Source organism: Anguilla rostrata, chromosome 4 (assembly GCF_018555375.3).
Source record: "Anguilla rostrata isolate EN2019 chromosome 4, ASM1855537v3, whole genome shotgun sequence".
Lineage (NCBI taxonomy): Eukaryota > Metazoa > Chordata > Actinopteri > Anguilliformes > Anguillidae > Anguilla > Anguilla rostrata.
In genome coordinates this window covers 13,656,450-13,678,027 of record NC_057936.1, presented here as the reverse complement: position 1 = coordinate 13,678,027, position 21,578 = coordinate 13,656,450, and the positions used below count along the sequence as shown (strand labels likewise).

The window sequence follows — 21,578 nt, the reverse complement described above, 5'->3', positions numbered from 1 at the left end:
TGGGTTTCAGTACTGTGGCTCCGTTGAATGACATAAAACTCAAACATGCATATCCTGTTGTAACACAAGAAATATACCAGTGGCCAAACAAATAGACATAAATATACTTTATTAATGGACGGGGACTGAGAAGCTGGACACAGAACATGCATTCATGCATTAAAGGGGGATGATTTCTCACCTCCTGCACACAATGTTCTCTTCCTGATATCTGTCCCTATATTACCACAGCGTCTTATCCACATTTTGTTTTCTCAAACACAACTATTGTCAATCAGGTACATTTAAAGCAATGAACAGTTTGGACACATGATCGTATGAAAATACAGACGTTTCTCACAGCTACGCTTCCGTCTAACCCTAAATCGCTCTTTATCTTTAACTGTGAATAGCAAAGTGATGTCCCTGTTGCAGTCGCTGTAATACTGGCATTGTGGGTTTTTAAAAAATTTTTTATCATATATTGAAATATGCATATATAACAAGCCTGTGGTTAAAAACTAAGGCCGGCAGCATTATGTTCAGCCGAGCCTCAACTTTAATTGTCATTTTGTTTCCCAAAATGCAAATGCAAACATTTTTCTGTGCTGTTTGAATAAACATACTTTCTGTAAGGATGGCAGTTTGGATACATGCACACCGTACAGTATATCAAAATGAATGTTATTTCATTTCATAGCTGTAGTTCAGAAGAAATGGAACAAAATAGAAAACTGAGAACCACTTTAAAAATGGCAGTCATTTTAGATTTACAGTGTAATCTGAGTTCATTATTCAATGCTTTACCAAATGCAGCTGAAATCGTTCATCAACGTGATCTACTGAAACTGAAAACAAAGATTGTTGAAAGGAAGACCTCCTCACACATTCACATTTTAGGGAGAGTTTAATATTATGTAAAATGTGCCATAGCTGCAAGAAACTTTAAGAACGAAAAGAATATTGTTAAACATTGTTATAAATGTTCCAAATATTTAGCACATTCATGCTAAAAGGTGCAGTCTCGTCATTCTATACGGGGACAATAGAAGCGTAAAGCATTTTCTCACTGAGGCCTTTATTCAATGTAAATCCAATGCATTGAATCCTTAACTTTGAGTAACAAAGCTGAGCAAAGGTTATTTTTAAAAATACATTTTAAATGATTAATTTCAATAAAAATCACTGAAATGAAAGCTATTCAAAGTCTGGGACAAAATACATTTCCTAGGTCTACAAGACCTAGCTTTCAGAAACAAACTGTTACGATTACCCTGTCGTAAGTTCAACAAGATTGTTTAGTCTCATTCAGAGATGACATAACATGGACATGTTGTGTAACACAGTTGTACTTCTGTTCATGAAAATAATGTGTGCCCTTCTGTGAATGAAACCCCCTTTAATTACACATTTCTCTTTATATTATGCTACAGTAAACTTACAGACAACTTACATTAAATGTGTTCATTCTGTGTGCCACAATACTGGCAACACTAACTCGCCAAAATGATTCCAGCTATATGCTTCAAAAATCATCTAAGGTCAAAATCACTAAGTCATGGGATCCAATTCACTAATATTATTTACCAATAATTTGGCATATACCATAATTTAGCAAAATTCCACGATTCCCTTAAAAAATTGTACTTCAGTATAAGAACTGGTTCTCTATTGTTTACAAATATGAAATAAGAACAGGCAAATTATTTTATTGGCACCTTGTAAATATATATATATATATATATATATGATATACAATATATAGAAGCATGTAATTTACAGTATGCAAGTTAACAAGAAAGGGTTATTTTAATAGTAACCTCTAGATCACTTTAATTCTGCATATGATTCAGAGGGTTAACATGTTTTGAGAGGCATTTTTAATGAGAGTTTCTGCCGGGCCTCTTGACTTCATACTAATAATATGCTGTACTAACATATGTAATAAAACATGTACTGAACTATCTGTTGGTGTATAGACAGGTGGTTTTCAAACGCAGCCCAAGGGGACTCCCGTGTATGCTGGTTTCCGTTCCAACCACAACTGCAATCCCAGAATTTTAACAAGCTGATCATTTTCCTTAATTACAACTTTTCATATTTTGAGGGATTATTTACCCTCTTCAACTACATTGTGTCAGAAATACCTATGCATGCCATGTGTGTAATGAAGTCCAATATTCACATTGCGCTATACTGCAAATGATTAGGCCTACATAAAGAGAGGTACTTTTTAAACCAATCAAATTGAAGACTGAGGTGAAACAATAGGCTCCTAATTGGAGAAAGTATGGACACATGGCCAATAAAACTAGCCATTTGGTTGATATGAAAAAATCCAAATACAAAGAAAATGATAACTAGTCAAACGTGCATTGTTTTCACAAAACACAAGTTTGGCTTGTAATCAAAGCAATTAGGGGCAAATTGATGAATCCTAGTCTTTAATGTGATCAGTTCAAAATTATTTACCTCTCTTTATGTAATCAGTTTCAAACTACATTGCATTACAGGCATTTAGCAGACCCTCTTATCCAGAGCGACTTACACAACATTTTCACATAGCATTTACATTGCATCCATTTAGACAGCTGGATATATAATACTGAAACAATGCTGGGTACGTACCTTCTTCAAGGATACAATGGCAGTGTCCTACCCGAGAATCGAACCTGCAACTTCTGGGTTACAAGCCCAGTTCCTTGTTACTTTTATTATCCATGCATGCCTAGCAGTTTCTGCTATAATGTATCCTAAGAAGGCAAATAATCCCTCAAAACATAGAAAGTGTAATTAAGATAAATGAACAGCTTGTTAGAATTATGGAATTGCAATCGTGGTTAGAATGAAAATCAGCATGCAAAGGGGTCCCCCAGGACCGAGTATGAAAAACACTGGTATAAAAGACACCTGTGAGATGCCTGTGTTTCAGATATAGCGATAACAGTAGAACATATCCTCCCATTCAATGACGGCAGTCAGAATGCTTTACACAATTATTCTTAGGCAATCCCAGATTTGTAGCTTCCCTGTCTTTTTCAGTTAGAACGAATAAGTCTCGGATTCCACACACAACACGCAACATTAGCTACAGTATGCGATAGGGATTCACGCGGTCTCTGACGAGACGCGAGAGGAAAACGATTTGTAGAAGGGACCATGCATCGCTCAGCTTTACTGAGACTTAAGTGATATTTACAGTACGTGTTTACATGCACGCAAAGCTTGTCAATTTCAGCTTCGAAGAGCACACCGAGTTGCGATGATTATAATAAATAAACGTAAAAATAAAACATGCCAGTGTTTGAAACGGACGTTTTGCCGGGAGGATACAGGAGTTAAGACAACGCAGGTCCGTTCGAGGCATGCGTGGTAAATCCAGTGCGTCGCATTGCGTGCATCTTGAACTCTAAGGCGACTCCGTCCATCACAGTGTTCACAAGGCTTGTTTGTGAACTTGAAATAATAACCATATAAAAATGTAAACATCAGGAAGGGCTTACACGTGTGCCACAACACTGTTTCGCAATTTATTTTTTTTCCATTTTTATGTCTCGAGAGCGTAGATTTCATTCATTTCTAAAAAGGGATACACCTTTTTTTGTCTTGGTCTGGGGAAGAAAAGGTGAGAACATTGGACTGCGTTGGAAGTAAGTGCACTAATTGCAGGTTGAAGAATACAGTAGAGGCCGGAAGCAGTTGTAAGGCAGTGTGACCTTCCATGACAGGAGAGGATAGTGGTAACCAGGGCAACTGCAGAACGTGGGGCAGCCAATGTCGCTGGACTCTGGGCTTTCCAGACCTTGAGTCACTGGGCTGTCAGTGATGGCAGGCTCCTCCCAGTCCCTAGTTTGTATTCCTTCAATTAAAACGAATGAATGAAAAAAGGTATGAACAAACCATGTTTAAATAAAAACTTGAAGTATACACACACCTATTAAAGTGAGTTTCACGCACATATTACAAACATTCATTTGCCTTTATTATTTGGTATACAAGAAAATGTGTTATTTATGGAATTAATATGAGGCTGTCTTACCAATAATCAGGAGGATAGACACTGGACCGACCAGAGGGGGGTTGCTAGTGCTCAATGAGATGAGGCTTATACACGGACTGAAATCTCTTCCCTCCCCAAGTGATGCAGAAATCATTTTTGTGCCACCCTCTGAGGCTTCCAGCCACTATTGCCACAGTATGAATTTGGCAACAGGCCATAGGGCCCATCTGAACCCCAATCATTTTTGCAGCCCCATCACATCGCTGAAATTTCCTTCAATTTGGACAAAGCAGACAAGCAAGCGCTGTCCTCAAATCTGCCCACGGCCAGCCACCGCCTATTTTTAGCGAGTGGTCCATCACCCAATCCAGTAGCTCTTAAACTTTGGGACTCTTGTGTATGCTGAGTTTTGTAACAGTCGATCTCCTACTCAAGTAAGGTTGAACACACATTTAAGTTCTTTCATAATTAGTTCCTTAAACTTGTTAACACAATGCAGGTTTGACTCATTATCATTGGCTTTGAATTCTTCATTGTCTACCAAGTGGTTTGTTTTAGTGGCCAGGTGTCCACAATTTCCCCAACTAGGAGGCTATTGATATTGATTCACCTCAGTTTTTAATTTGATCGGTTAAACATTTTACCTCTTTTCATGTTATCTTCTGCAACATAGCACAATAAGCACAATGAGTACATCAGACTTTAATTCTTCATTGTGTTATAGCTGACACAAGTGCAGACCTTTGTTTTTGTGCATATCCCAGGTGTATGAGATGATGAATGCTGCCTATTTGTAAATTTTACGTGCAATCCTGTTCATGTGATTACCATAAGGAAATGGCCATGAACAAATTCAGAGAAGAAAAAAATAATGAATGCCAAAATGTTCTTGGAAACGTTCTTACACACAGTTTACAATTAAATGTGATCGTACCTGTGTTTTATGAATGAGGCCCAATGAAACCGTCCTTTAATGGGCGACACTGCAGCCATTTATTCGCCAAATTTCAGGCCAGTTCGATTCATCGCTAGACCGAAGGAGCCCGTCACTTCGCTGAAAACCAGGAGCCATCCAACAGCCCCAATATTTTTTATGCATATCTGAACACATGCACCTCATTAATTAGTCCCTCACACAAGCAGAGCAGAATACTGTAGCTCTAATGGCACCCTGCCGGGGAACTCAACGTTTATTTTCGGCAGGTCAGGCTGGCCAGAGGCACTTAAGCTCATTTCTGAAGTGCTGCACAATCGCAATACCTGGTAATCATTTCAGGAGAAATGTATTCGATCGTGCAGAGCTGCAGATAAAACTTCTCTGGACTGAGTTGATGTAGGCTTGCGGCTAATGAGGTAAAATGAAGACCAAAGGACTCTCTGCACAAACACTAAACAGTGGCAGGTGTGATCCAAGAGACCCATTTAAATTATTTATTTTTCCTAAATTTGATTGGGGGGCAGGTTTAATTACCTTATTTATCCGATAATTCGGACACGCCTGAATAACTAGTAATAACGGCTTTCGCACACAACTGTGACTGTTGTCGCTATGACATACAATGCTAAAATGTGAGTGAATATATATAAATTACCTGCTAAATAACTGGCTTCTCGTGGTCATGTTTCTCCTCTATGTCTTCATCTGAATCTGCAAAAGAAAAAAAGGGTGGGGTATGGGTATGGGTCTTTCCAGAAAAGAAGTTCACATTCTTACACTGTAGATATGACACGTAGATATGTCTTATTGAAAAGAAAAATTAGGTGGAAGTATGGTAGAGCTTTAATGAAGGACATATGGGGGTGGCGTTTGAAGACAATTTCCCTGTATTTAAAGCAGGGTGAATCTGTACAGTTTAACTAAACATAAGACTCCATTGAAGCACAAAGAACTACCAGTCTACCACACACTCACTGTGACTACCAAGAGATGGAATAGGTTATATTGAACTGCCTAGGGCAATCATCAAATATTGTGCATTTATACAACCAAAAACCATTGTAAAAAACATCACTCACAGGTTTGCCAATACCCCACCCATGGACCTAAATTCATACACAGCTAAATCGGCCATTCCATCCACTTTCAAAAAAGCTATTTGTGAAACTGAAATTCATTTGCCAGCACATGGCTGCAAGTGCAAGTAATGACATCATAATGTAACTGCAAAACGTATGCAATAACAGGCAGTATTCCTTTTCTATTGATGCATTCAAAACCATAAAAGCCTCTACACATATCGCTTGCTGCATTTCAGTAAAAATTGTTCAGCTTAGCTTACGTCTTGTGCCTGCATGAATTTATTTCAATAATAAAAGTGGTCAGTTCAATTATCAATATACTGTATGCAAACGAAGAACAGAAGAACTTCCTGATTATAAATGGCCCGGTCTGAGAGATTCTGGGGTCACACAGAAGCCACATCCTTAACGGTGAAAGCAACGTGCGACCTCTCTTCCTGCAGACAGTTTCCTTTCATTACTGTGGTCTAACAGCACAGGAATTTGGCTGTGATACGACCAGAATTTCCCAGAAAAGATTTTTTTTTTTTTTAAACCCAGATGCAAACATGGGTGAAAGGGGTCATATGGCAAAGTCAGTTAGAACAGCTGAACTTTGACCGAGTAACACAACTCTGTTTATTACTGTGGTTTAGCAGTTATTTTGTGTTGCATGGCAACCTGGCTGTGATACATCATGTATTACCAGGAAATGAATGAAAGCTAGTGGCAGTCAGTCAGCCGGAACGGCTGTATTTAACCAAATAAAGTAGTGGTCACAACACACATAAAATAAACATGGAAAATACAAACGCATGAACCTGGCAAGATGAACCTACTGATAATAGAACTGGAACTACAGACCCATTGTCCATTGAATTCCATTGCCATAAGCTTACGTGTTCCAACATATGTGCCAACTAACCACAAGGATGTGAGGACATGGGAAGTTGGAAGCATTGTAGCTTCCTCCGCATACAGTGAAACTGGCTCATGCTGCACACTTCTGCATTCCCACTGAGCCACAGGTGTGCCGAGTACAAATGTGCACTTGAAAACAAACAGTCGCTTACAGCAAGCATGGTGCTGGACTATTCAGCACACTTTAATACAATTTTACTACAATGGTACAGCAATGATTTGTGATGACTTAAAACCATTGCTTTTCTGAATATTTTTGCCAATGTGAATTTATGTTCATAGTTCTGTATGTAAATAATCTAAAATAACAAAAGTACTAGTAATAATTTTAAATCCACCTTGTGCTCTGTTCTACACATTCTAGATGCTGTTTTGATGTCATGCTGTATCAGGTCAAGTGAACATTCACTGAAACACACACTTTCTTCACACTGCAGCTAAACAAGACTCCAAGGCTGAACAGAAAAGCTTAATGTCAACTGTCTGAAAAACACAGATTGAGCCAGCGCTGTTAAATACGAGACGGCTGAACCTTCTCAAGAGTCAGGCATAACCATGCAATGCCACAGGCGTCCAGTAGATGGCAGTAAAAAAAAAAAAAAACATAATTACAGGCAAGGTATGAACGGGTAAAGAGCTCATTGAAAAGGTAAATTGACGAAAGCCCCACCTGCGACAGATTCGGGAGGGGAGTAGAACTGCCCATCTGACAGGGGCCCTGGATGCATGAGGGGGGCCCTCTCTGAAGTGTCTGTCACCGACAGCAACCCTGGAGAACAGACAAGAGGGTCACTTCAATGCACGCACTTCTCTATTTCAAAATACAGGCTGAATGAAAAGGATTCCTCTATCTTTATCTGTTTGTCAATCATGTCATGCACTGTGATATTAACACTTACAGTAAAACCAACTGACTACACCCACTGGCTGCAAATGACACACCTCACCATTTCGTTTTTGAACAATTCCAAACAAGGACAGCTTTTCGTCCACCTAAATTACAGTAGTGTTGGCCCTAACAATGACTGGACGGTTTCATGCTTCTTCTATGCACTGAGGCTTGAGGACACTGCCAGTTGGAATTTGAATTTGAAACAAGCCCACACAATTCCTTCAGGAATTGTAACCTTCCTAGTTTTTTGTGACACAAATGTATTTGCATTGTCAAACAGCTTATATTCGTAATTTGCCCCACGGGATGATAATTAATTAAAAGACCATGGACTGGTAAGACAAAACAATGTCACAATTTGGATGTCAGGATAAAAAATATTGAGAATTGACTGAAAGTTCATTTCTGCACGTACAGTGGCTGATGTCAAATCAAATTAAATCCCACTACCTTTACCCAAGCCAGGTCCTGCACCACATAGTGGTTCCTCTCCACTTCAGATAAACTAGCTCCGCCAAACAGAGAGCAGCATATACACTAACACACTCCAAGGAGAAGGTGCATTTCCACTGTCTCCCGGCCTTACGATCGAGCAAACTCACGGTTTTCATCCTCTGCCTCCTGGGGCAGAACTTTGAAGTCCAGGAACCAGGTCTCGATCCAGGCCAGGATGAAGGAGATGATGGGCAAAAGGTACCCAAAGGCCCCCTGGGACAGGAGCTGTGAGACAGACAGCAAGATATAACATCACACAAGTCTGTAACAAGTCTGACATCACACCAGCAGTGGGAGGGGCTTTCTAACGGAGACACTCCTACCTTAGAGAGAATGACTTTCGCTATCAAGAAGGCACTAGTGACGGCTGTTGTTATCTGAAATGGAACAACAAAAAACATTTTCATCGAATGTTAGCAAGGGTTTGTTGTAATCGCAGCCTTGAATAGATAAACTCTTGTCCTTGGCCTTGAATCTTCCAATTACATGCAAGTATCCTTGTTCATAAACCAGCTCAGTGATAAAATAGTGATAACATTTCAATATGTAAAAGAAGTTACAGAACACTCTTGATGGAATCCAATGTGTTTTGTAACTGGTATAATATATGAGGGCTTGACAAGAGCAGTACTTAGGTGTAAAAAGGTTTTTTTTTAAATAATTTGATTTTAAAAAATCCTGAACCACTATAATAGACTTATGTTGTCGATTTTAGGGACTGTGATTTCTCGAGGCTGTACACCAAAATATCTGCTCTAATGCACAGAATTAGTAACCAGTTTGCCTATCCTATAAGGAAACCTTGTAAGTGTCCTCTAGAGGGAGACACACACCTCTACATACACTACTTCATTCAAAGCACAAAAAGTTCTGGCGCTGGGCCTTAAAGCATTTAAATGAGTATTTATATTTCTAATAACTCGCAATATGACACGCATACAACATTCTTATTTATTTCATGCGCGTCATACTTTGACGGATGCCTTTTGTTGTTGTCATGACGGCACGTACCGCGATGGCCCACCAATGCCGCAGCTTGCAGACGGCGTAGGCCAGGATGAGAGCCGCAAAGCGGAACACCGCCAGGATCTGGAGAGACGGGTGCAAGGTTGAGACTCTACTGTCAATCACAAGCAGCTACTTATACATACTTACATGTGTAAGGAACATTATATAAAAGGAATATAACACAAACACACACAATGAAATCTGATCATTCGGATAAGACAAGACAGGACAATGTGCCAAAAAAAGCTAAAATGATTTACTCAGGGAAAAAGGTTTGAAGTTCAAACAGAAGATACTTACAAATATATCAAAAAATGAAGCGTGGTAATCATAGTGAAGGACTTCTTTATTCAGCTGCTCTTGGATTCCTCCATTTACCTACAGTGGGAAGCAAAGAAGGAAATTTTGACCATATATAGTTAAACTGCAGTATTAACAATGCAGTGTCAACAACACAAAATCCTAAGTTGACTAACTACAAAGCATAAATCAAACAGAGCACAAGGCAGCCTTCCAGGACCAGTGCAGAGCAGGCAGGTTTGGAAACATTGAAGAGATCAATGATCAACCGGACAAAAGAATAAAAAATAAACATTGGAGCAGGTGATGAGAATAAAGCAACAGACTAATGTTTCCAGCACGGAAGCAGTCAAGTTTTATAAATAGGTCAGGTGACATCATGGAATGGAAAAGGTAGCCTACAAGGGATACTCACTTACTAAAGATAACAGCAGAGGCTATATAAAGCACACAGTGGTGCTAGATAAAAACCACAGGAAAATGGATTTGGTTTTTCTATGTTTGATTAAATATAAACGAATTCGTCAAATAATGTATTTTTTCCCCGGGCCTCCCTTTTCTATGCTTCTACTACTTACCATCATATGATTGAAAGGATAAGCACTAGACTGCAAATTACTCATAATCTGCTACCAGCAGCCAGTAACCATACATACAAGGCAATTAACAAACAGCCAAATTTAAAACATCCATTCCAGTTGATTAACTGTCATTACCATAACTGTCTATTTCTTCAAATCAGCCATAGCAACTAGTGGATCATTGGTGAGTAGTGTTATGCTAAAGAAATTACTGAGGAAAAAAGCTAAAACATCAACAGCAATTTAGAATTTTTTCACTTGATTAAAGGACAGTCTTTTCTTCAAATCGGACATAGCTTTGCAACTCTCAATGGAGAGTAGTGTTATGCTAACGGAATTACTGAGTCGAAAAAACAGGACCAAAAGTGACTACCATTATGGTAAAGGAATTAATGAGAAAAAAAATAAAATATCAATTGGAATTTCCAGTTTTATCTGTTAATTATGGGATAGACCAGTCATTTTATTAAAATCAATCATAGCTTTGCAACTAATGGATCAATGGCGTCATGCTAAAGAAATTACAGAAGAGAAAAACAGCGCAAATACTGCAAACCTATACAAACGACACTGTAAGCATGTTCAGACGGGGGAGATACGCACGTTGAGCTCTATGATCCAGAGCAGGGTGATGAAGAGGAGGTCGAAGGTGACGAAGAGGCAGAAGGTCCTCCTGACATCGGAGATGCTCTTCTTCTCGCCGGCCTCGTAGGACTCGACTCGGGCCGAGAAAGAGGCGGGATTGATGGAGGCCAGGCCCCGGAGGGTGGCCCGCGAGTCATGGCTGCTGCTCAGCACGCTGTCCATGGCAAGAACCGGACCGTGTTCACTGCTCACCAGCACCAAGCTTGGACAGCATGGCCACTTCGGGCCTGGAACCGCGACCTGCTGGGCACTGGGGAGGGGTTCGGCTGTGGGGCATGAGGAGGAGGAGGAAGAGACGGGTAGAGGGGGTAGAAGAGGGAAAAGGTGGGATTACTACCTCAGACAAAGCCGAACAAGCCCTTGCTGACTCATTCATTCTAGAATGTCCACAGCCGTGCTGCCAGGTGGCTTGGCTAGGCATTACAATCTGGATGTGAGGGTTTGAAATTTGAACCCCAGGTGGAAAATTGGATTGCAAATTGCTTTGAGTCAACGAGCTAAAAATTGCTTTGGGTCAATGTGCTAAAACTGTTTTGCATGTGCTAAAAATGAATAAGGCGGTTCTGTGGTTTTTTGGGCTACCACTTCAAAAGTCATGCACTTAATGAAATTTTAAAGAAACAGAGAAACGTAACTTTCATTCACACTTTCTGCATAGGGGCTGAGATTACACAAGAAAAAAGGTTGGGAAAGGCAGTCCAGAGATTGTATCAATCTGGCACATAATGCGTAGTGTGAAATAAGAAACTAAATCGCCGTACGAAAAGCAGTGTAATAATGTCTTGTTAGGCTAATTCATGATATGTTACTACCACTGACTTCGTAAACTCAACAGTTCAGTCAACAAAGCACATTTAAACTACATAAGCCACACATTTTTCTGTAAATGCGCATCTACATTTACTTGATGACACAGACAAAAGCTGGTGTTACAAGTTCAGGAAGCACTCGCCCGCGAAGGGATTTGAACACAAGACTCTCACTCACCAAAGACTCCAAGTTGCTTCACTGGGACTTACTAATCGATCCACTCTAACAGCTCAACAGCCCTTGGAGAGGTGTCTTATGTCACTCAAACATGAAGCCCTCTGTCTGATGCAAATAAAGTTCCTTAACCCATCCCCTCCAGCTATTAAAACATTTGTGGTTTCTAGAGTAAATATGGAACTGGAATAAGGAAGTTTAGTGAACTGCAATAAACCGACAGTAAAGCCAATCATCTATAAGACTGGCAGGATTCCAGGCCAAGTCCACAATACTGAAATGCAATTATGCCAGAGAAAAGGTTGGGGAAGAACATTCAGAGTCCACAAACTGTCAAAAAGCTCTGTCACAGTCCAGGTATCTCCACTCCACACCAGTCATCCCAGGTGTTACAATATGCAGGTAGTTTACAGATTGGAATCCACATATTGGTAACTTCCAATCTGTATGCTACCTGTATCTAGTAACACCTGGAATAACAAGGTGGTGTAGGGTGGAGATGGTCATTGCATTCTTCTCGAAAAACGTGGAATGGCACAAAATTTCTACAGAGACCACCCTTTCTTTTATTTACTTTGCAGTGAACAGCTATTAAGTGAGTTATTTGTTTTTCAATCTCAGAAAATAATGCAAATGTATATTTAACACTGTATATGTATCTTTAAAAATTACACAAAAACCTTCACAACGATGTACAATATCAAATCTTTCAGTATTTAGTGTATCCAGCCTTTGCCATCATTAGAGCTTCCAGTCTTTTTGGGAGACTTGCTTTGTGTTCTTCAAAGAGATCTGCAGGGATATTTTTCCAGGCTACTTGTAAACACCTCAGAGTTGGTTGCATTTTCTGCTTCTTTCAATCCAAGTAATCCCAAACACATTCAGTGATACTGAGGCCTGGAATCTGGTGTGGCCTGCATATGCACTAACATTCGTGTCATAAAGTCACATTTATTCTGCGCCAAATGCGCTTGCTGGTTAAGAAAAGTTAACTTGTTAGTTGTTACTCCAAGTCAATAAATAAAAAATTGGCGGGATGACTGAATAGCCCCTACAGTTTTTAAAATGTTGAAACTGTATAAATGAAAAATTCATAAACTCAGATTTTTTCAGTAATAGGAATGAATAGAAACAGTACTGAGAACAATATTCTGTCTCCGAGAGGCCTGTCATTGTCCCTGCTATTTTCACTGACGGCTTCTTTGTCCTCTCTTGTTATTCCAAAAACCATTTCCAGACACTGACTCAAGCTGCTCATCTACTTGACATGCTCTTTTATACCCCATTATAAATTAGAAGCAAAAGTAGTTCTTTTTGTCAACACTTACAGTACATCTTATTTCCTGTTCTGTGTGAGCTATAAAAAGTGTGATAATCCTCTTGACTGATATAGCTAGTGTTAATGCTCTATATTCCCATTTTCCATACCTACTATTCCTATTATTCCTTCATATTCCTATTCAGTACAACAATGCATTTACCCTGACAGTGACTAGACAATATGAAGTAATGCCACCTTGCTATAACCTGCGGTGGCATGAAATGCAATAGGCATTGAGTGTCAGAAGCATGTGTCCATTGTGGTCGGAAACCCATGTGACAGTGAACGGGCCTTTGTTTCAGTTTTGCCCATGTCGCGCCAACAGGGTTGGACTGTGATGCGACTGACGTCTGTGCAAGGGTTAACTACACCACGACACGATTTCTGTTTCATCCTTAGCCTTCAAAGGTGTGAAGTTTTTTTTTTTTTTTCAAGAACTCGGCCCTTTACCATTTCACAGTGCCAAACTTAGCCACGGGTACATCAAACGCACGACGCTCATAAGCGACGCCCTGTGGAAATTTAGCTCGCTATCGTCTGACATCTGCGGTGGCTGACGCTGTTAATCATTATTCAAAATGATATCATTCAAAATGCCAAAGGCAATGACTGGTTGGCAACCTTCATTAAAATCTTGAGCAGTTTGCCTCATCACACAATAGCGCAAATAACCGGAAAATCTGGTAGTTACCAAGGCTGGGTTGAAGAGGTGGACAAAATGTTGCAAGTCCTATTTGCTACCAAACAGGCAAATGTATGGTAGCCCAGACATATACGGGCATACAGAATTATACAGATAGAAACGAAATGAGAGACACTCATTTGAAGGCCCTGAACAGGGTATTGTGCCACCAGGTGTAGCCAGAATGGCCTATGTGCACCATGACAGTGTCTACCAGAGTCTGAAATAGGAGGAATATGATACCACATTTCCATTAGAAAAGATAATCGACTTATGCTTACTTGATTGGAAAATGCTGCTTCAGGCTTGATTCCAGAGGGCTATGACGGCACCCAAATCATGGCAGGAATGCACCCCACATAATTACAGGAACATCAGAACCCTTTACGACTGGGATACTGCTATTTCCATATTTGTTTGTTACCGTTTGTACAGGAAATGACATCAATTTTACTCAATATTTTGGTCTGAAAAACATTGTGATGGCATTAAATAAATTCTAAACATTCTTTATGCTAAGAAAATGATATTACAAATATTACAAATACTTTTGACTTCACAAGTGTTCTCTACGTCCTATTTATTGAACAATAAACATAAAAAGCCATATTAATTGAGTTGAGAAATCTCCAGAGCAGATCACCCTCTTGCCTTACTGGTTCCTCTGCACTGGCCACAGACTGAGGCTTCTCCAGGCTAAATGACAAGTCGGCAAAATTTCTGCAATAATTAGCTGGCTCACAGATGTCTTAGCAATAACTGACACTAGCTTACATTTAAATATGTGGCAAGTTAGCTTTTTAAGCTGTTTGTGACAGTGGAATGGGAATTCTGCTAGCCCTTGAAACAACAAATAGCCTAGTTGTGCACCTAGCTAAATTAGCCATAGGCCTAATAGGCTATAACTTGCACCCCTCAATTAGTATCCTAAGCTAGGCAAATCTGTTAGTTAGCATTGTCTCAATAGAAAGGCTAGATAACAAGCAAACTAATTTGTTCATTTAGATTCCAAAAGCACTAACTGAATGAAACTGGCCAATTGGTTAAAATCAGATGACACGTCACCACACATCTAACTTGCTAACCACTAACCTTGTATTAAAAAAGGCTCTCTACATTCTGACCAATGTAACAAGGAACATGTAGCTGAAGAAAGTGGGACGATCTGAAACACTTGCCTGCGAGTCACCACCTAATTTATTTCACACACACAGAAGTTCTGCCCACACAGAACTACAGGAAATAGGCTATAATGCAAATTGGAAGAGAGGCATATCTTTCTCTGATGACAGAGACAACATGTGGGTGCCTATGTGTTGTTGGAAGTAACTTATGTACAGCAAATTACCCACCCTTTCCTGGTGGGAGAAGGACAATAGAGCTCCACTCCTCCCAGTCATACTCGGTGGGTACCAAAGCTGAGGTTAAGGCTTAAATGTGTATCCATATGGTCTAGTCTGCACTCAGGAGTCTTTGGGATTTCTTATCAAAGTATTTAAAAAATAGTCAGCCTAAATCATTTCTTGTATAAGTCAAAGCGGCTTTAATACATTCCTGATCATGACTTTGCAGGAAAGACAGTGAATGCTTTTCAGCAGAGTTGAGGCAATCTGCCTATAGACAGAGTCCATCCACTGAATCCTTTCAAAATAATTTGGGGGAAAAAGTTAATGCAGGTCATGTGTCCAGTCAGGGCTCTGAAGTTCATAAGCTTTGAGCTTCCTTTACTGAGCAAGCCTAATTCTCATTTTACAAAAGGTCAATTTGTGGACATTGGACATTGACAAAACAAAAAACAAAAACAAAAAGGAATCAAGTTTAAAGGTCATTCTGGCCATCAAACACAGAAATGAGAAATTCAACTGAACATTCCACTGGCCTAATCTTTCAAAGTTTCAAATGACACTTGAGGCAGTGCTAGTGAGATCTTTATGGATTGTTAACAAAATTTTAAAAGCAAAAGCAGGAAGCAGAATTGCAAGTACATGAACATGACAAACCAGAATGTAAAATGTATTAATAAACTTTAGTGTGGTTGTTTCAGCAGCTGTTTAGTCGTTACCAGATGAAAAAGTAAATAGAGCTGTAGCATCTTAAAACTTTACCAGTGCAATCCAATGACCATTACAACCCAATGTGATTTTGTAGACTTTCGAGTAGTGGCACTAGGTCACCAAATGATGCCTAGATCACTTCCAAACATCAGAAAAAAGAAAAAAGCACCAAATTGAGTGTTGAATATCTCAGCCATTAACTGGTGTATAGAAATGACAGAAAAATACAAATAATGTTGGAATGGCAAGTTAAAGGTAGCTTAAAAGTTGAAGGAGTATTATGATGTTTGCAGTAGGCAATTATCTGAAAGGTAGCAACGTTGTGAAAACATCTTGAAAATCATTACATCTATTGGCCCTGCACACAGACAGACACACATCCACCACCCTGCTAATCCACACACCTAATCATGAATGTGCATCAACATTTCTAGCTACAACTCCCAAGGATTAAAGGGGGAAAAAATCTCATGACTGAAACAGATTAAAGGGGAAAAAATCTCATGACTGAAACTTTGTTGTTACACAAAGTTATTATTATTAGTACTATGTAGCCTACTGCATAGAGGTGGGAAATGTTCAGATGCACCCACTTCATATTAAAATAACCCCATATTATGTGCATGTGTATTTGTTGTATTTTTTGCAGAATTTTTTAAAACGTTTTCAGTATTAGCCTTGATATACAGTAAAAGGAAAACACAAGCATCAAATAACACTAAGTTTTATGAATAAAGTGCTTTTGCATTTTATCCATGAAATTTTGCTTCAACACTCTTCAGTATACTCTCTGTCTCTGGGAAAACATGGTGATGCCATGCCTGCACACATATAGGCCTAATGCTTGCGCATTGGACACAGTCAGTTGTGCAAGCGCATGCTTGTCCTCAGTAATTTTCTTACTTGAATTAACCAAATGTACGGTGAATTCTATCATAGAGCTTCTCCACCCTAGCGCCCCAGTGGTGGAACAAACTCCCCGTCCCTCTTCGAACCACTCCCTCATTACCCATCTTCTGCCACGGTCCGAAGACGCATCTCTTCTGATTATACCTGGACAAACTGCCACCACTCTGTGGATCATTTCACTTAAATTCCCCTTTCATTTCCGTCAAAACATCTCCTAATTTCCACCCCTCCAGACCTATGAATTCTGGCATTTGCTCACTAGGTTATCAATCCATTGTAAAAAAAATAATAATAATAATAATAAAGCCCTACTACAGGTTTGCAGTATCATTACCTATTAGGACAGAAACTGTTTAGAAGCACAATGGCAAAAAACAGCTGCTGAGTATCACATTGTTCTTAAGCCATGTGACTTCCCCTCAACTTCCACATACTCCGGGGCTTGGCAGGACTCACACCATGATAAACAATTTCTCCCAGCTTGGTAAACAAGATAAAGACCATACTGATGGCAGTCTCAGGAGGTTTAGTCAGATTCAGTGGTAATCTACATGCTGTACCAGCATTCTGTGGCTTAAATTCCCAGCAAACCTGTCTTAGTTCAACCTTCATATCACATTTTCAAGTGATTTCATTTCTAGTGGTTTATAACCAAAAAAATGTGCTTGCTTTTGTGGCTTAAACTTCAAATTTGCTCCATAGTAAGACAATACCACCTTAGTAACACAAAAGTACACTACCTATAAGCAACAAAATAATAATTTTGTGGGAAAAAAACAGTAATCAGTAACTTTCCGAACCATTTGCCACCAGCATTGTGATTAAATGGTAAGAGCAAAATCATGGTACCTGTAACAAGTCAGGCTTCTTGCGGGTGCTAGAAATCCTTGAAAATGCTTGAATTTTAATGTGGTGTTTTCAAGGTTGGGAAAGTGTTTGGATTTGGAATAAATCGCTTGAAAGTGCTTGAAATTTGTTAATGTAATTATTGTCATAATACGAAATCGCAATCTGATGAATGAATGAATTCACTTTGGATAAAGAAATAAAATAAGTCAGAGAGACCCAATTGATTGCTTTTGCCCACGGCTCCTCTCTGATCTGTCGGTCTGTTTTTGATGAAGTGTGGCTTGCGAACCGGCTGGTGAAGGGGAAACCGCGAGCGGGCAGCGGCATCAATGAAAATATGCCAGGAGCAAGTTGCAATCAATAAACTGCATTAAGTAGTGTTGCTATCGTATAGGTAATCTGTCTGCAATGCACATGTGGACCTTTTCCTGCTTTGGCACACTGTGTAGGCTAATGCCACCGAAAAGATACCATTGACATTGAGATCATTGACACAAATAGGCAGAAAAATTATACTGAGGTTAACTTAATGTATTTTCCTTCATACAGCTGTTGCGAAGCAGTATGTTCTGTTTTTATTGTTCTGTTTGATCTGTGCTGCCAATATGAAACAGTTTTCTGGTACTGTAGGTGCACCTACATGACACTACACATACTGGCTCAGCCAGGTTAGGACTATATAGGATGCCAAATGAAGTCCACATGGCATGCTCTCACAAAACATAATTTTGCTTGTTAATAGCACAATAACCATAGGCATAGATTTCGGGGGGGGGGGATAAGTCCCCCTCAATATTTAGAATTTTGTGTTTTCCTTTACATAGGCCTAAATAAAGACATTTCCACCGTAAATTGATGCAGAAAAGGCACAAATTGGTGCAGAAAAATTCACCAGAATGCAGTAAATGAAGTGTTTGACGCTCAAAATTTCCTGGGGGAGGACCCCCAGGGGACATTAAGCGAAGTGCTGGAAAAGCTTTGACAGTGCACCTTGAAAGTTCTTGAAAAGTGCTTGAATTTGACTTTTGAAAAGGTACAAGAACCCTGACAAGTACTCTACCCACGGTGGTGATAGAAACCTCATAGAGGCATCAATTACAAAGATAAGACGCTCAATTCTTAGTTATATTAGTGATTTACGTTTGAAACAAACAAACCAGACAGCTTGACCAAAATCAACTTCTCAAACACTTTGTATAATGTAGGGCCACACCGTGGATTCATTTTAAGTATGCTAAGTTCACCCTAAACAATACCTCGAGGAACAAGGCAAGAATTCCACTGTTCCTGTCGCGTCACTGAGGACACCCGTAAAGAACACCTCGGGCAACAAGGCAAGAATCCCACTGTTCCGGTCACGTCACTGTTGCATACTTTGCTTACATTGTGAGGGCTACATGCCGATTTATCATGGTGCCATGAGAATTTTAAATTTGTAATTTAATCTGATTGTGGCAGTCTTCAGAAGCAGACAGAAGTGTGGGTGGGGGGACTTGTGGGGATGAGGTGGAGTTAGGGTTAGGGTTAGTGATACTCCATAACATGCAGGTAAAAGTACAAAGGAGACTGTAGAAATGCAAAAGCTAAAAGCCAGCCAGTAAAGATACTTCCAGTTTTCTGGCCTTGGCTTAGTGTGCTGTTATAGGCTATTTGTAGAGAATCTCTGATAAGCTCCTCTACAAATAGCCTATAACAGCACACTAAGCCAAGGCCAGAAAACTGAAAGTATCTTTAAAAAGGATAACTAACTTTATAAAGCCAATGGATGAGTATGCAACACAATTAACAAGTTACTCTTAATACTATAAACAAATGGTTTATTTGTAGACAGCATCATAGCTAAGAACAGAGGTTAAATGTCAATGATACTGGACAGATGCGAATGTTCTTGCGAACATTCTACTTACCTATTGGAAAATGCAAATTTGGAAAAAATGCCTCCAAGTCGAAAGTGACTCCCACTTTAAGCTTTAAATACAAGCGCTCTCGATTGTTTTTAGATGTAACAAGTTCTCACGTAAATCGAATTGCTATGCAAGAATTTCCCGGAAGAGATAATCATTTTAAGAAATTAAAAAGATAACCAAATCCAAGCTACATATGATGTACATAAGCTGCAAAACGACAAATTGATACAATATGTGGCTATTTCTACGCGGATACAGTTCAGTTTATTCCAATAACATTATGTATAGCAGCAGGTTCTTGAATTTGACTTATGAGGAAGTTGCCTTCCACGACCTGCTGAGCAATGTGTGAGATGTCTCTTTGCAGAAGACGATAATGTTATTCCTGATAAACAGCATTACACGTAGACTAAGCTTGTTCAATAATAGCCCGAACTGAATAGACCTCCAGTCCTCATCTAACTGGTTCTTGTTTCGATATCATCGTGCAGGAAGGATTGCCTTGTTCGATTCATGGCAAATTAAATTAACCTACGTTAGGCAGCCAACTGAATAACAAAACTGGTTCTGCGCAAAATGCAACTATCCAACGTTCGCCAAATTATACCCCCAGTGTAACAGCGTACAAGGTTCACTGGAATTCTTTAACGTTACATCATGATGGCCCGCTACTACAGTGTGGGGTTCGCTGAGTAATAGCAAGCTAAATGTTAGCTAGTTAGCAAAGGCACAGTCACTGTTATTATTATTTCATGAAATACGATGACCAGTTAATGTTGCCTGCTTGACTATATAAGATATCTTACGAGCTTGCTAATGCATTCTTGGTCGAGTGATGCGAAATAAAGCAAGCTCAGTGTTCAGAGTGGAAATTCGTTCGGACAACTTTTATTTAACGTTAGGCACTTTCGCTGGATATATAGAATATAAAATTCACTATAATGTAAATTCCTTACCTCAGGTAGCTAGCCAGTTATCCAGCTACCTACAGATCAGTGACTATCCAGTTATTTTCCAGATGTGCAATAATATTATGGATTATCACTCCCAGTTCTTCCACGATAATACAAGACTATGCCTGCACGGCTTCACCCTTGTTTCTATCGGAAAGGAAACAGGGGGACACACTATGGAGGAGGGGAATCGAGGGAATTCACTTTCGCGTAGATTCATGGGAAATGTAGTTATTAATGTAGAAATGTACGCGTGTGGTGTCCGTATAGGCCAGAAGACTAGGAACACTACTGAAAAACGGACATGTATCCAGTAGTTGTCTTACTATTGCTCAGAAAAGATTAAGCATTATGCTTCTGAGGACAGAGGGCCCGTGTGGACTGAACATGACCATACTATATAGCTAGGACCTCCCTTGTGACTAAGTCTTAAAAACTTTGCAGTTGGCTACCCAAGGCCAGGGTGCCATCATGCCCTTTTTAGAACAAAATAGGCTGTGTGCTTCCTGAGCTGCAGCCCAACCTGGGACCCAGAAATATTGCTTCTAGGTGTCGCCATTAAGGTACAAAAGTCATTTGGTTCTTTCCGAGAACTGCTCCCACAGACAGACTGTTATTCTTTCTGGGTTTCATTCCTGACATGTCCTTGATTTTGTGCAAAGCAAAGATTCAAAGAACTTGCTACCCCCACCCACACCCCTCCATCATAATTTTAGGTAGAATATAAAGAATGCAGATTTGAAATGGACAGAACAGTTTTTCATTTCAGACTGAAAAAAAGTATGATGTTGATCCTTGAGTCAATATTTAATGGGAGAAGCTTTGGCAAAAATTATGAAACTTTTTGGATAAATCTATAAATTTGCACACTGGAAAGGTACCATTTTTTTTCCTTTCTTTTTGAAAAGTTTGTTCATGCTCTGGTAACTTGAATGGGGAGTATTGATGGAAAGCAATGGTCAAGTCTTGCCACTGATTTTCAATCAGATTCGAGTCAGGACTGAGGTTTGATTGGGTCCCTCTAGAACAACTGGGTGGTTTTGGCTTCTGCTTTGAGCCATTGCCTTACTGCACGGTGAATTTATAGGTCAAAATTGAGG

The 21,578-nt window shown here is 39.6% G+C and overlaps 1 protein-coding gene across 4 annotated transcripts; it reads right to left on the bottom strand.

Annotated features, from left to right (window-relative positions):
- Positions 1–92: 92 nt before the first annotated feature.
- stard3nl (STARD3 N-terminal like) lies at positions 93–20,630 on the bottom strand. 4 transcript variants are annotated; one of them, XM_064330812.1, is made up of 9 exons: positions 20,482–20,630; positions 10,778–11,085; positions 9,594–9,671; positions 9,297–9,374; positions 8,609–8,662; positions 8,393–8,510; positions 7,569–7,667; positions 5,572–5,627; positions 93–3,838 (listed from the first exon to the last, which is right to left on the bottom strand). In XM_064330812.1, the coding sequence occupies exons 2-8, from the start codon at positions 10,979–10,981 to the stop codon at positions 5,575–5,577; spliced, it is 684 nt and encodes a 227-aa protein (XP_064186882.1). In that variant the 5' UTR covers positions 10,982–11,085; positions 20,482–20,630; the 3' UTR covers positions 93–3,838; positions 5,572–5,574. The 4 variants fall into 4 exon arrangements, with proteins under 4 accessions (XP_064186882.1, XP_064186883.1, XP_064186881.1 ...); XM_064330813.1 differs by lacking the exon at positions 20,482–20,630 and adding an exon at positions 19,526–20,135; XM_064330811.1 differs by lacking the exon at positions 20,482–20,630 and adding an exon at positions 16,914–17,052.
- Positions 20,631–21,578: the final 948 nt, after the last annotated feature.